Below are 17,135 nucleotides of genomic sequence, written 5' to 3'. Positions count from 1 at the left end.
AGCCTTTAATCACATTCTTTACCATTTGCAATCATAAAATAGTCTAATATCTTCATTTTTTCAACATACGTAGCTATTACCCTCGAAAACTAAAACTTTTGACATAGGAAAAGAGCAGTAGTATAGGCCCTAACAGTTACTGCGACAAGGATAGGAAATTCAATCCCCGCCCCCTCCCCAGCCCAATCCTCCAATCACCAGTCTTCTAGATGCAAGTGACGCAACATTGCCATGTCGCAAAGGTAGGTATTTACGAACCTGTATAGGCCCTAACAGTTACTGCGACAAGGATAGGAAATTCAAGCCCGCCCCCTCCCCAGCCCAATCCTCCAATCAACTGTCTTCTAGAAGCAAGTGACGCAACATTGCGATGTCGCAAAGGTAGGTATTTACGAACCTGGTGGTTATTACACAATATAGTCTAGGCTAGTAAATTTTATGCTAGAAAAAATATTTCTAAGAGTAGGTCTAGGTTTTTCCTAGCTTCCAATATGGCATAGGTATTTAGGAGGTATAATTAAGCCTATACTATATGATCCTCCATTCTCTACCCTTTTTGCCCACATTACTCTTAATTTTTATGCCTTATTCGCGTATTCCTAATTAAAGACATGGAAAAATTACGTGTGACAAGATACAATTTTAAACTAAACTAGATTCTCCGCAGATAGCGGACGATCCCGGCAATCGTTCATACGTTTGTTTCAACACAGCTAGCGGTGAAAAGATTGCAACCAAAACGTTGTTCATACGTTGGATTTATTGTGAAATGTGGACTTGCAACAATTTTGTATTAGACTGTGAATACAAACACACAACTATGGATAGACTTTATTCAAAAGAGGTAAGTTTTTTTTTTACATTATATTTTCTAGTATAGGTAGGTTTTAGAAAATTAGACTGTACTTCAACTAGTACCTGTAGTTAAAGACATGCAAAGTCTGAATAGAGAAATCTACCTAGGCTAGATACAATTTGGACTATATTTTCTAGATTGGACTTGCATATCCAACTTTTCATATCGGACTTGGGTTTGATCCTCCACCAGAAAAGTACGTAGAAGGTCCAGTTTTCAACCACTTATGTTTATACTTTGTTGTCTCAAATGTCTAACTTTCTATAAACACATTTTTCACTTTAAAACTTTTATTGAACAAAGCTGATCCATACAAAAATTTAATAAGAAAGCGATACTTGTTCACAATGCTTATCAATACAGAACGGAGACAATGCTTTAAAATCAACATTAAAGAATTTCACAATAATATTCTCACTTAAAAAATCATTCCACAACGAATTAGGTGTAAAAATATTAACAATACTTTGAAATGAATAACGACGTAAGCGTAAAAGAATAAACACTAATACATGAAAGTCCACAAGCCATAGTCATTGTATTTTGAATTTTTCTTCGATTCTGAGTCACTATTTCAAATCTGTCTACAAATTGTCCAATTTTTTTCCATTCAGAATAATTTCTTCCGTAGGTGTCAAAAACCTCAATCGTCTTCCGGGACATCACTAGTAAACCAATCCAATGACCAAAAAGCAGCCTAGATGGACTGGTATTCACCACGATGATTGTCGGGAAGCTGGTAAATGTAAGACGATCAAGAAAGTCGGAAGGTAAGCAGAAACTTTTGTATTGTTTAGCAACAATGTCCTTTTTTAAAACATCTAGCACTTGATTCGTATTCATGGTGCAATCGGGAGAAATACAGCTCCTGATTTGTCAATTTCCAAAAATGTCTCTTGAAATCCGATAATTATAAGGCTAACAGACGCATCTGTAGCTTGTGAAAAAGTGAGATCTAATCGAAGTGTTCCGTCTTTAATAAGAGATAGATCTGGAGTTCCAGAAATATCCAAGCATATAAGGGAAGAATCACGTATCCATTTATCATAGGATAGTCCATTTTCAAAAGTTGTTTCGTCTCCTCCCAAAGTTCGCATGCTCATTTCATAAAGAAGTCTATAACTCTGATCAGAAAAGTTTAGTGAATAAATTGGCTGTCCATTCACTTTAAGATGCAGAGAAGATAGATGAAAAAGCTCAAATTTAAACGGGCTTGATTCGTAGCTTCCCAGCTGATTCGACGTTTTTACAAGGCCAAGAATAACTTTTGAAGGGAGATGTCCATATGTCGTCAATGAACTTTCAGCAAAAGAGAGACTTCCAGTTGGAATAATTCTAGCTGTAGGCATCAGTTTTGGAATCATCATTTTCAGATTACTTCCGCTTGCTTTGATCTTTTCTACTGCCAACGCTAGCGAGGATACAATTTTTACTTTTCGGATATGTAAAACTGCTTCACTTATTGTAAGTTTAACATCAGGAGCGGCTTTTTCGAGTTTTCGAAAAACGAATCTAGGCAATGATGGGGAAAACTTTATGTCAATTTTTAATCCAGGTGGTATAAACTGATTTAGTTGGAAGAAATCGTGCGATGGTCGCGCAGCAAGGTGTAAAGTTTCAGTGGCGAGTACCGCCAATTTAGGATCCAAAGTACCATCTTCTTTTGTGTAAAACCATAGTTTGAACCACGCGATTTTTTTGTACTGTCTGGCGTTAATAATGTATACGATGCGAATGAAGTGTAGGCACTTAAGGAATTACCACTCGATACAAGCGTATCATTGACAAATACTTGAATGTTTTGGAATAAAGTATTCATAATGCCCCCATCATCGTATGAAACATTGTCGCTATCGGTTACAAGATTTCCATCTGATTTAAAAACTTTGACTTTTAACTCTAAAATACTGTTTCGCATATCAGAATAATAGTTTTCATTGCTTGAAAAGCGAAAGTGAATAGGTGAGCCATCTGATAAAGGGACTACTGGGTAGATTGGATCAAAATATGCAGACTTGACAGATACATCAACATTTGGGCTTTGAAAATAGCTGATGGCTGAACTAACTGAGGGCACACTGTCTTCGGTTGGAAGGAAACTCATTTTTCGCCAAAAAAATCTGCTTTTGAGCGCTTAATTTTCCGGATAGGTCTTGCTTTCACCTTGGATCGATGCAAACTGATCAATTTCCGTTTTCGTGGTCTACTTATACCACTTCCACGTTGTTTCATACTTTCCGTAATGTCACGTACTTTATTTTGTATATTTCTTTTCAAAGATGAACCAAAATCTTGTCCTTTTTCAAAGTCAGTGATTGTATTGCCAACAATATCAGACGCCACAGGAACAACAAATTTTCTTAAAAGAGGTATGGCAAATCGCATCATTTTTCCAAAAAATTGGCTAAAGGCACCATATCCAACCATAGGTGCAGCTTTTCCTTGATAGTAATCCATTCCACCTCCATTTTGTATTGTTTTCACAAAACAGTCTACAGAGGGACAAATAAATTGTCTACGGCTATTTATCTTTTCTAAATTCGACTGTTAGCGAGATTAGTCCTCTATTAATGGGTATGATGTTATTCTTTTCAGTTCTAAAACTAAAATGAACAATTTCAATGTTTTGTCTACTTATATCTAAATAAATAAGTGGCTGGAACGAATAGCTAATCACTTCCTCGTTTGTCGTTTTTCTCGGGAGAATTCTTAGGATGGGAGCAGATTTATTTCCAATACGTGAACGCTGAACAATGTCCGTGTACACAAAGATTGAATTCCACTGGTAATAAAGTCCTGGGACTAATGGTCCTTCAATGCCATAAGTCTGGTGAAAATTATTATCCGGTTCTGGCTCAATAATGTTTTCTTTGTATCCAAGAACTTCTCGCAAACCATCACTAAGATAGCAGGATTCGCCGACTTTTAGTCCCAGTATATAGACTCGATCATATAGTTTATTGTAGTGAAAATTAACCGAGTCTTTGCCGGTATAAACCAAATTATTCATGTCTTTGATAATCTCCGGAATTGTATTGTACCGCTTATTCTTTGGAAGCGTTATTTTAGTGCCTAAACGTTTGCTTGGGTCTTTGCTATCACCAACAAATCGAAACAATTTGAAAAAATAGTCTTGATCTTGTCTCAAAGAATCGAAAGAGTTGGTTAAATGGAGGGATACCAAGGCCATTTTCCATCCTGATCCTTGAAGCACAATCGGGGGGTTAAGCTTTGTCAGGAAATCTGCAATCTTGTTTGTTTGATCATAAACAGGGTCTGGGACGTCCGAACTAAATGAAACATAGAAGGATTCAATCGACATTTCTAGCTTGATCTGCGTTTATCCAAGTGTTGAAAGAGATGGGGTATCCTAGCCAACTGACAAGCAACTGTTTAACTCCACGATATGTTCGCCGTTTAAGTACTTTATCTATAACGTATTCATCGGGCTCTTGAACTTTTTGTAGTTCACTCTGATAAAAACATCCGAGAACAGGCTCATCTGACAAATCCACTAATTTAAATGTGACTGGATCTGTGGATTGAACACTAGCAATTCGAAAAATTTCTTTGCTAAAATTAAACTGTCCTTTCTCAAAGATTCCTTTACCACGTAAGATTCTAACACTTTGTCCAACTTGTAATTGATTCCTAAGCCTTTTCTGCTTGCTTTCACTTTTTCCATACATAAAATCAGAAATATAAGGTGTATTTTGTAAGTTTACTTGATTCGGTGCTAAATTTCCAAGGCTACGATGCGGTGAATCATTATACTGAGAAACAATTAAGTCAAGTCTTGGTACAAAAGAAAATGTATTAAAATGAGTACAAAATGCACTTAGATGAGAACGAAGTGTACGTTTGCTTCTTTCAACTATTGTAGCTTTCAGATGACTATGGGTATGATAGAGTTCAATTTGATACTTTTCAAGAGTCTTTTTCACACTTGGATTCAAAAATTCTTTTCCTCTATCGACGTGAATCTTTTTAAATGTCTGTTCAGAAAACACTTGCTCCAATTGTTTTGCAACTTCACTTCCATGCTTACTTTTCAGTGGCTTTACAAAAAGTCTGCGTGAAAAAACATCAATAATGACCAGTAAAAACTTGTACGGTGCATTATGCTTGGCATAAGATCCATCCAAACTCATTAAATCTGCTTGAGCAATCTCAAAGGGGTAGAGTGCTATAGTTTTTCTAAAATGTTTCGGTCTAACAGCTCTCCTATGCAAAGTATAGGACTCTTGCTTCTCCAAAAACTTTTGAGCTTCTTGTTGAGATGTATTTGCAGCCAATGCAAGACGGCGTGGTGAGGAAAGAGCACCAAACTTGCCAATATTTTCATAAACTTGCTTTAAATTTTTTGCCATTTGCTTAGTAATGAAATCTGTGTTGGGCTTTTTGATGGTCGTCGATAATGACTTCTAAGAGTACCAGTCTTGAATCGTTGTCTCGATTTGATTGGTGACTGGCTTGGTGACTCGAGAACTGTAGAGTTGACACTTGCAAAAGATCCGTCACTTTCAGTGACTTGTTCTGAACTGATTCTTCTTAAATTTTGTACGTCTTTTAAAATGCCTTTATTTATGATTAGACTGAGAGGGATATTGCTGTCAGCTAAAAAGTTTATAATGTTTGAATCAATAGCATATCGTGACTTCCTATTCGAAATCAGGTCCGTTAATAAATCTGTTGCATTATAGAGCTTATCGTGAATTTTTATATTGTTAAATCCACGTTCAATTTCAAATCCATCCAGTTCATGCAAGTTATGATATAATAATTTTGCAGACTGTCGGTAGGATACAGGGAACTTTTCAAAAAGACCTTCATACTCTTGTGTGCTCGCCTGTGGTGAAAAAGGTTCCGCCACATCCGGACCGTGATTTTGATTTACCGGCGCAGCGCACGGGCCCAGATTCTGATTTACCGCGGTTGGGTCCCGTCGTGATACTAGCGGTCCGCTGGGTTGCGGTTCTGAGGGTAGGCTAGGTTTTGAAACAACATCCACTTTAATTGGTTTTGTCATATCACTTCGATACTTTTGAAGGCGAGACATTGCAGATTGAAATAAAAGTAATTTTTCAGAATCAGATATGGAATCGTTATTCAAGAAATCAGCCATCTCATATTCAAAGCGCTGCCTTGGCTGAATAGCTGTCTCCAGTGGAATGAGCTTGTACGGTCGAACTGCTGCCATTTCTGGTAAGTAGAGATCCAATTAAACTTCCAATAATTGGTAATAATACACCAAAAAAGCCACTTCCTTGTTGCACTAATTTCGAGCGCTTCTGTTTAATATTCTTCTTTTTAACTGATAAATCACGGATAATTTTACGATGTTGACAGCACCGTTTCTTTTGACATAATGGCATCGAAATGTTTGAATTGGTGATATTTAAACAAAGTTCTGCAAATGCTTTCACAATATCCTTGTCCAAATTTTGTAATAAAGCACGTCTTAGCTTGGGTTTAGCTTTAGCTAAAACCTCTACAAAAGGATGAAGTTGCTTCATTCGTTCCATCTTCAAGACTAGTGTCACTTTTTCAATGCGTATGGTAGATATACTGTTGCTTCTTTTTCGAAAATGTTACTTGTTAGCATAAGATTTCTATCCTTGCTATTCAAATTTATAAATAAGTATCCAAAAGGTTTATCGGTTGCCATTTTATAGCTGTCCAATAAATAGCGAGAGTTTCCTGGGAACATTTGTTTCCCTAAAGCTGTAATAGAGGATTGATCTCGTGCTTGTCGAAATAATACAAATATATTTGTATTTAAGCTTATCGTTCGAATACTTTTTGTTTGTTGAAAAAGATTACGCAATACTATTATCACTGAAATGTTCATATGATGGGATTCGACTGTCCATAAATCCAACAGCTTTTCAGAGTACTTTTCCATGTGCGTTGCAAAGTCATCAAAAATCACTAAAGAATTTGACTTGAGGTTCTCAAGAATCTCAAAGTTCTGAATAAAATGGACATATGGCATTTCTTCTTTTATTTTACCATACATTGTCTGCCATATTCGATAACAATAGTAAATTTCTCTCGGAGGCTTTTCAAATAGTTTTTCGTTTTCTTTAATTAATTTAGATATGAAAACACTTTTCCCCGACATCGATGGGCCAGCAATAATCATCCGAAATGGTGTTTCAATTTTAAACATGTTGACTGATTGCTTTTCTTCTTTAAACTGACACTTTTCAAGATTATCCACTCCTCTTTTAGATTATCTATATCCAGTTCTTTGAAGAGAAAAAAAAAGTGTTGGTTGTAAATGTCTTTTAGAAAGTTCTTGCAGTCTTCACAACAATGGATTAAAAGATTGTTCCGTTTTTGAATAATTGCTCGAATTTCTTGAGGTTGTGTTTCTTTTTTATCAATATAGTATAACACTGTGTTCTGTAAACAGTCACTGATTGCATCTTCAAAGTCACATATCCCGCTATGGCTACTATAGCCTGCTAATTTTGCATCCAACGTTAAAACGTCCAAAATTGTTGTTTTGCTGCATTTACATTCTCTTCCGTTTTCTAAGAGCCTTATCTGTAGCTCAGGTAAAGAATTGCATGAAATACACACTCGACTATTTAAAATGTTCCAATTGTTATAGTCCATAAATGTTTTACACTTGCATTTATATCTTACTATAAACTTCTGACATGGGATTTCTAAACACTCACAAAGAAAACTAACTGTAGTATACATATTTTCACTAGCACTTTCTATACAATACTAAATTTGTTTTTGAAAATGTCAATCATATCTGAGATCACTTCATTTCTTCAATTTTGTAATGTCCAAGAGGAAGGGTAGTGATCCCATCATCAAAAATATATACTTTGTCCGAAAAACCAGAGATGGCAGTACGGACAACTTCCATTGTATATAATTTCAACTTGAGAGATCTTATGGCGTTTGTTGTAGTTCTAATGACCCTTCCTTCAAAAACAGCTTCTTTAAATCTTTCCGCCGTTAGATATTTCTTCATCAGATGTTTTGATGTTCCTTTGGCAGCCTTCTTTAATTTCTCGTTCTGCGTTACAACACAATAGCATTTAGGCGAAGCGGCGATTAATTCTATGAATGTATCGCTTCCTAGTTCGTTTTTAAGCCTGCCAAATTCATTCTTCTTCTGGCTATTTACCAGATGGGGATATTTGATGGGGTCCCAATTGGAAAAGTCTATGATAGGTCGGAGGGTTGGGGATGTCAAATCGCCGACTAAATCCTTTGTAAATATCTTAATAAAGACTGAGTCGGTATCTGAGTAAGCTAAATAAATTCTACCAGAAAGAGGCCCACCATAATATGGAACTAAATTGTCCCAAAATGTCTCAGCCATAATTTTCTTGGATATAGATAAGATGGCTGCACCAGCTGCAATATTTTTGTTCAGGAGGGCATGTCTCTTTTTTCTGAATATCAGCGCAAGATTCTCATTAACTATTGAGAAAGAAGATATATTACAGTCTCCAACCAGACGTCTTGTAGTTTTCAGATCTGTTGTAACTATACACGACGTCCTTTTTCGTACTTGCTCTACAGATTTCCCAAAAATAGTGTTGTTAAATAGCTTATAGAGCTCACTCTTCGTTTTAGATTTTGTTTGTGATCTTCTTTCCATAAAATGGTCAATATACGGTTTCATAAAAAATTCCTGTTTGAACTGAATTACGTTATGGATATGATCTAGACGAAAATGATGATTGAGTATAAATTTCAAGTATGTATGGTGTAGGGTAATTTCCTTTTTGTAGCCAAAAGATGCGAGCAATTTATTTGTTGACGTCCATGGGATCTTGTCTTCCTTTATGCGTTTTTGGTTGTATGGGGATAAATCTTCAAAACGGATTTTCTGTCTGGAAATAGGGTGTGGCATCATTTGATAATAGTCGTGGAATTCTCGTGGAATTTCTCCACTAACTGTCACAAAATAGCCATACTCTCCATTCTCTTTTATAGTAGAAAAGTCGGGGTAATCCTGAGATTCTAAAATTTTATAGTCACCAATGGGCATTTTTCATGGGCAAATTCATCCATATAACTATACGGGAACACACCCTTTTGTGTAAGTAGATTGTATTGATGATCATTTAAAAATTTCTGTCGTAGGATTTGGAAAGACTGTGGATCTTCAGGCTTTTGTACAGCAATCAAATTCTCCAAGGATTTTGGCAGGAATGCAAAAGTGTCAAAGAAGAGAATTGAATAGCGGCGTTCTTGGTTATTTTCAAGGCTCCGGGACCAGCTAATTTTTAAGGTGAGAAATTTTTCGCTTGATCTAGCCAATGGTTCGTACTGTAAATTAAAACCTTCAATTTGTGAAAGGGCTTCCAAAACATGTTTTATGTCATAACCTAAATTATGGAACCCAACCGGAATATACCGCTTATGTCTTAAGACGGTGTTACATGTCGAGTGAGCTAGACATTCAAAATTCGGTCCTTTAATATGATGGCAGTGGTGTCTGAATGTTCTATCTCCTTTTTTTTTCGGTTTTTCGATCAGGGGTTTTTCACATATACAACAATTAGTCTCTTGAAATTTATGACTATCTTTTTCAGTAATTATCATCTCGTGACAAGTATCATATATTTCGTCTAAGCAGTTTTGTGCGTCTTGAATGAGTAATATCATGCCGTCAATGTGGCAATTTGGACCATAGGTTTCTCGGTATTTTTCAAGTTTTTTACCGTATTTGACGACGGCATGTGCGTACGCTGCTGGCCGGTGCTCTGAAATTATTCCTTTTCGAATAGGTTCGTCAACTTTTTTGATGATCGACTCGAAATCTGCAAAAATTCTATATTGAAATGGCATTTTATTGTACAAATCATTAAATTCAATTATTGCTTTTTCGCCCTTTGGCATAGATACTGTTTGTAAACCGTGAGGAGAGCAGGCTTCGATATGTTGGTTTAATTTATCTTCAGTCCTTGATGGTGACAGGCAGTATGGGCAATAGAATCGCGCTGTTTTTCCTGAAGATAGTAAACAACTTAGATTTACGATAGGCCAAAAATGTGCGTAGTCTGCATTATCTGACTCTCCGTACAGTAAATAGGCATAATATTTTACATTAGAGTTAGATGGAGCACGAATTGGACAAATTGCTTTCTCTAATTCATTATAATGTAATACGCATATCCCTACTGAGGCGGAGGCGTTTTCTTGCTCCCATTTTGAGATATCGCTAATTTTGATTGGCCATTTTCCCTCAAAACAATTGAATGTAACGGTTGGAAAAATACCGGGTTCTCCATGACTTCCTTCTAGCCCATTCCTATTTAACTCTAGTAAATTAGACTGACTAGAATTGTATTTTAAAACTTGATGTCCCGCTGCCAAGACCGACCATTTGAAACATTGTAATCCTTGGTCGAACCGCATTTGTAAAATTCCTTTTTTGCTAGCAAGGGCTTGCGGAACTGGAGGACCGTTCCGGCCAGCGGGAATGGGAAAATCCCCGTCAAATTTCGCAATATGAATGTCGAGACTCCAGATTCCCGTAAGTGAAAATCCACTCCCATTTTCTGCATACTTTTCCGCCGATTCATTGATTCTTGTGATGCATTTGTCAATTTCTGTATCTATATCCCTGCCTCTATTAAAACGTTCCATGTACGAAAGCAAAGGGACAGTTCTATCCTCTTCATCTTCCCGGCTAAAAATTGCATTAACTGCCAGTTGAGCTCTTACGCTAGTACGTTCTTCTTCTTGAATTTGCCGTATTATTCCACCGATAGTTTGGCGCAAAACATTGACTAGTTCGCCAGATCTTTGGGTCTTAAAGGCGACATTGGATTTAAAGGTATGTGATCTCAAGTAATTGTGAAAGGCATGATCTTTCAATTCAAATTGAGCTCCTCCAAACTGATTAGAAGGACCCGGTTGATCTAAATCTACTTGTAAGAAGAGATCATCTTCGTTATCATTTAAAAAATTTTGGACTAGCGAGTCAACACTGGTTTGTGTGTCGCTACCATTCAATTCAAATTGAGCCCCTCCAAACTGATTAGAAGGACCCGGTTTATCTAAATCTACTTGTAAGAAGAGATCGTCGTCGTTAGAATCCAAAAAAGTTTGGACTAGCGAGTCAACACTGTTTTGTGTGTCACTACCATTAATTAAAACTCTTATCTTTTTCGCTGGTGGTTCTGAAAATCCAGAACCCTGACTACTTCCACTGTTTAAATTTTCACTTTCCATAATAAATCACTGAACACTTTCTTATCGTAAGCAAAACTGTAACTGATGCCGTAGTCTTTAACCCTCGCCTTTTATAGCTTTTGCTAAAGATTTGCGCAATATTGGGAAATCCCCCCTTTTCACAATTCTGATTGGAAAATCCAATGACCTATTGGAATGCTGAAATGTCAACACTTGCAAAACATGTCTAACCCTGCTTTCAATAACACCTTTGTTTACCGACTATCGGAATGTAGTTACCAAGATTGCCAAATAAAATGTAGTCCCCTTTTTCCGCAATACCTCTCTTAATTTCATCTCTACAAATTATAAATATTCTTTTTCTTTACAGGGTTCTCCTCCAGTATTCCTGAATTTCTCACAAGAAAACTATATTTATGTATATATTTTATTTAATTTGTATATTTTTTATTCTGTACAATAAATTTTTATATGTCTACTTCTTACTCCAGACTACTTATGCCATATTGGAAGCTAGGAAAAACCTAGACCTACTCTTGGAAATATTTTTTCTAGCATAAAATTTACTAGCCTAGACTATATTGTGTAATAACAACCAGGTTCGTAAATACCTACCTTTGCGACATCGCAATGTTGCGTCACTTGCATCTAGAAGACAGTTGATTGGAGGATTGGGCTGGGGAGGGGGCGGGCTTGAATTTCCTATCCTTGTCGCAGTAACTGTTAGGGCCTATACAGGTTCGTAAATACCTACCTTTGCGACATCGCAATGTTGCGTCACTTGCATGTAGAAGACTATTGATTGGAGGATTGGGCTGGGGAGGGGGCGGGGATTGAATTTCCTATCCTTGTCGCAGTAACTGTTAGGGCCTATACAGGTTCGTAAATACCTACCTTTGCGACATCGCAATGTTGCGTCACTTGCATCTAGAAGACAGCTGATTGGAGGATTGGGCTGGGGAAGGGGCTGGGCTTGAATTGCCTATCCTTGTCGCAGAAACTGTTAGGGCCTATACAGGTTCGTAAATACCTACCTTTGCGACATCGCAATGTTGCGTCACTTGCAACTAGAAGACTGTTGATTGGAGGATTGGGCTGGGGAGGGGCGGGGATTGAATTTCCTATCCTTGTCGCAGTAACTGTTAGGGCCTATACAGGTTCGTAAATACCTACCTTTGCGACATCGCAATGTTGTGTCACTTGCATCTAGAAGACTGTTGATTGGAGGACTGGGCTGGGGAGGGGGTGGGGATTGAATTTCCTATCCTTGTTGCAGTAACAGTTAGGGCCTATACTACTAAGAGCCTTTAATCACATTCTTTACCATTTGCAATCATAAAGTAGTCTAATATCTTCATTTTTTCAACATACGTAGCTATTACCCTCGAAAACTAGAACTTTTGAAATAGGAAAAGAGCCTTTAATCACATTCTTTACCATGTGCAATCAAAAAATAGTCTAATATCTTCATTTTTTCAACATACGTAGCTATTACCCTCGAAAGCTAAAACTTTTGACATAGAAAAAGAGCCTTTAATCACATTCTTTACCATGTGCAATCATAAAATAGTCTAATATCTTCATTTTTTTAACATACGTAGCTATTACTCTCGAAAACTAAAACTTTTGAAATAGGAAAAGAGTCTTAAATCACATTTTTTACCATTTGCAATCATAAAATAGTCTAATATCTTAATTTTTTCAACATATGTAGCTATTACTCTCGAAAACTAAAACTTTTGAGATAGGAAAAGAGCCTTTAATCACATTATTTACCATGTGCAATCATAAAATTAACTAATATCTTCATTTTTTCAACATACGTAGCTATTACCCTCGAAAACTAAAACTTTTGACATAGGAAAAGAGCCTTTAATCACATTCTTTACCATATGCAATCATAAAATTGTCTAATATCTTCATTTTTTCAACATACGTAGCTATTACCCTCGAAAACTAAAACTTTTGACATGGGAAAAGAGCCTTTAATCACATTCTTTACCATGTGCAATCATAAAATAGTCTAATATCTTCATTTTTTCCACAGACATAGCTATTACCCTCGAAAACTAAAACTTTTGAAATAGGAAAAGAGCCTTTAATCACATTCCTTACCATTTGCAATCATAAAATAGTCTAATATCTTCATTTTTTCAACATACGTAGCTATTACCCTCGAAAACTAAAACTTTTGACATAGGAAAAGAGCCTTTAATCACATTCTTTACCATGTGCAATCATAAAATAGTCTAATATCTTCATTTTTTCAACATACGTAGCTATTACCCTCGAAAGCTAAAACTTTTGACATAGGAAAAGAGCCTTTAATCACATTCTTTACCATGTGCAATCATAAAATAGTCTAATATCTTCATTTTTTTAACATACGTAGCTATTACTCTCGAAAACTAAAATTTTTGAAATAGGAAAAGAGCCTTAAATCACATTTTTTACCATTTGCAATCATAAAATAGTCTAATATCTTAATTTTTTCAACATACGTAGCTATTACTCTCGAAAACTAAAACTTTTGAGATAGGAAAAGAGCCTTTAATCACATTATTTACCATGTGCAATCATAAAATTAACTAATATCTTCATTTTTTCAACATACGTAGCTATTACCCTCGAAAACTAAAACTTTTGACATAGGAAAAGAGCCTTTAATCACATTCTTTACCATGTGCAATCATAAAATTGTCTAATATCTTCATTTTTTCAACATACGTAGCTATTACCCTCGAAAACTAAAACTTTTGACATAGGAAAAGAGCCTTTAATCACATTCTTTACCATGTGCAATCATAAAATAGTCTAATATCTTCATTTTTTCCACAGACATAGCTATTACCCTCGAAAACTAAAACTTTTGAAATAGGAAAAGAGCCTTTAATCACATTCCTTACCATTTGCAGTCATAAAATAGTCTAATATCTTCATTTTTTCAACATACGTAGCTATTACCCTCGAAAACTAAAACTTTTGACATAGGAAAAGAGCCTTTAATCACATTCTTTACCATGTGCAATCATAAAATAGTCTAATATCTTCATTTTTTCCACAGACATAGCTATTACCCTCAAAAACTAAAACTTTTGAAATAGGAAAAGAGCCTTTAATCACATTCTTTACCATTTGCAATCATAAAATAGTCTATTATCTTCATTTTTTCAACATACTTAGCTATTACCCTCGAAAACTAAAACTTTTGACATAGGAAAAGAGCCTTTAATCACATTCTTTACCATGTGCAATCATAAAATAGTCTAATATCTTCATTTTTTCAACATACGTAGCTATTACCCTCGAAAACTAAAACTTTTGACATAGGAAAAGAGCCTTTAATCACATTCTTTACCATTTGCAATCATAAAATAGTCTAATATCTTCATTTTTTCAACATACGTAGCTATTACCCTCGAAAACTAAAACTTTTGAAATAGGAAAAGAGCCTTTAATCACATTCTTTACCATTTGCAATCATAAAATTGTCTAATATCTTCATTTTTTCCACAGATAAAGCGATTACCCTCGAAAACTAAAACTTTTGAAATAGGAAAAGAGCCTTTAATCACATTCTTTACCATGTGCAATCATAAAATAGTCTAATATCTTCATTTTTTCAACACCCGTAGCTATTACCCTCGAAAACTAAAACTTTTGACATAGGAAAAGAGCCTTTAATCGCATTCTTTACCATGTGCAATAATAAAATAGTCTAATATCTTCATTTTTTCAACATACGTAGCTATTACCCTCGAAAACTAAAACTTTTGAAATAGGAAAAGAGCCTTTAATCACATTCTTTACCATGTGCAATCATAAAATTGTCTAATATCTTCATTTTTTCCACAGACAAAGCTATTACCCTCGAAAACTAAAACTTTTGAAATAGGAAAAGAGCCTTTAATCACATTCTTTACCATGTGCAATCATAAAATAGTCTAATATCTTCATTTTTTCCAACATACATAGCTATTACCCTCGAAAACTAAAACTTTTGGCATAGGAAAAGAGCCTTTAATAAATTCTTTACCATTTGCAATCATAAAATAGTCTAATATCTTCATTTTTTCAACATACGTAGCTATTACCCTCGAAAACTAAAACTTTTGACATAGGAAGAGCCTTTAATCACATTCTTTACCATTTGCAATCATAAAATAGTCTAATATCTTCATTTTTTCAACATACGTAGCTATTACCCTCGAAAACTAAAACTTTTGACATAGGAAAAGAGCCTTTAATCACATTCTTTACCATGTGCAATCATAAAATTGTCTAATATATTCATTTTTTCAACATACGTAGCTATTACCCTCGAAAACCAAAACTTTTGAAATAGGAAAAGAGCCTTTAATCACAGTCTTTACCATGTGCAATCATAAAATAGTCTAATATCTTCATTTTTTCCACAGACATAGCTATTACCCTCGAAAACTAAAACTTTTGAAATAGGAAAAGAGCCTTTAATCACATTCTTTACCATGTGCAATTATAAAATTGTCTAATATCTTCATTTTTTCAACATACGTAGCTATTACCCTCGAAAACTAAAACTTTTGACATAGGAAAAGAGCCTTTAATCACATTCCTTACCATTTGCAATCATAAAATAGTCTAATATCTTCATTTTTTCCACAGACATAGCTATTACCCTCGAAAACTAAAACTTTTGAAATAGGAAAAGAGCCTTTAATCACATTCCTTACCATTTGCAATCATAAAATAGTCTAATATCTTCATTTTTTCAACATACGTAGCTATTACCCTCGAAAACTAAAACTTTTGACATAGGAAAAGAGCCTTTAATCACATTCTTTACCATGTGCAATCATAAAATAGTCTAATATCTTCATTTTTTCAACATACCTAGCTATTACCCTCGAAAACTAAAACTTTTGAAATAGGAAAAGATCCTTTAATCACATTCTTTACCATGTGCAATCATAAAATTGTCTAATATCTTCATTTTTTCCACAGACAAAGCTATTACCCTCGAAAACTAAAACTTTTGACATAGGAAAAGAGCCTTTAATCACATTCTTTACCATGTGCAATCATAAAATAGTCTAATATCTTCATTTTTTTCACAGACCTAGCTATTACCCTCGAAAACTAAAACTTTTGACATAGGAAAAGAGCCTTTAATCACATTCTTTACCATGTGCAATCATAAAATTGTCTAATATCTTCATTTTTTCCACAGACATAGCTATTACCCTCGAAAACTAAAACTTTTGAAATAGGAAAAGAGCCTTTAATCACATTCTTTACCATTTGCAATCATAAAATAGTCTAATATCTTCATTTTTTCAACAAACGTAGCTATTACCCTCGAAAACTAAAACTTTTGAAATAGGAAAAGAGCCTTTAATCACATTCTTTACCATGTGCAATCATAAAATAGTCTAATATCTTCATTTTTTTTCACAGACCTAGCTATTACCCTCGAAAACTAAAACTTTTGACATAGGAAAAGAGCCTTTAATCACATTCTTTACCATGTGCAATCATAAAATTGTCTAATATCTTCATTTTTTCCACAGACAAAGCTATTACCCTCGAAAACTAGAACTTTTGACATAGGAAAAGAGCCTTTAATCACATTCTTTACCATGTGCAATCATAAAATAGTCTAATATCTTCATTTTTTCAACATACGTAGCTATTACCCTCGAAAACTAAAACTTTTGACATAGGAAAAGAGCCTTTAATCACATTCTTTACCATTTGCAATCATAAAATAGTCTAATATCTTCATTTTTTCAACATACGTAGCTATTACCCTCGAAAACTAAAACTTTTGAAATGGGAAAAGAGCCTTTAATCACATTCTTTATTTTTTCAACATACGTAGCTATTACCCTCGAAAACTAAAACTTTTGAAATGGGAAAAGAGCGTTTAATCACATTCTTTACCATTTGCAATCATAAAATAGTCTAATACCTTCATTTTTTCCACAGACATAGCTATTACCCTCGAAAACTAAAACTTTTGAAATAGGAAAAGAGCCTTTAATCACATTCTTTACTATTTACAATCATAAAATAGTCTAATATCTTCATTTTTTCAACAAACGTAGCTATTACCCTCGAA

General features: G+C 34.9%; 1 protein-coding gene across 2 annotated transcripts; it reads left to right on the top strand.

The window, feature by feature from the left end:
• Positions 1-646: 646 nt before the first annotated feature.
• Positions 647-11,513, top strand: LOC136042990 (uncharacterized). Of its 2 annotated transcripts, XM_065727884.1 has the most exons (5): positions 647-844; positions 1,488-1,626; positions 5,945-6,061; positions 8,978-9,125; positions 11,406-11,513. In XM_065727884.1, the coding sequence occupies exons 2-4, from the start codon at positions 1,538-1,540 to the stop codon at positions 9,075-9,077; spliced, it is 306 nt and encodes a 101-aa protein (XP_065583956.1). In that variant the 5' UTR covers positions 647-844; positions 1,488-1,537; the 3' UTR covers positions 9,078-9,125; positions 11,406-11,513. The 2 variants fall into 2 exon arrangements, with proteins under 2 accessions (XP_065583956.1, XP_065583957.1); XM_065727885.1 differs by lacking the exon at positions 8,978-9,125 and having other exon boundaries at positions 650-844.
• The last annotated feature ends 5,622 nt before the right edge of the window (positions 11,514-17,135 follow it).

Source organism: Artemia franciscana, unplaced genomic scaffold (genome assembly GCF_032884065.1).
Source record: "Artemia franciscana unplaced genomic scaffold, ASM3288406v1 Scaffold_2701, whole genome shotgun sequence".
NCBI lineage: Eukaryota > Metazoa > Arthropoda > Branchiopoda > Anostraca > Artemiidae > Artemia > Artemia franciscana.
Note: the sequence above shows the minus strand (reverse complement) of the source record. Positions and strands in the feature narration are given on the sequence as shown.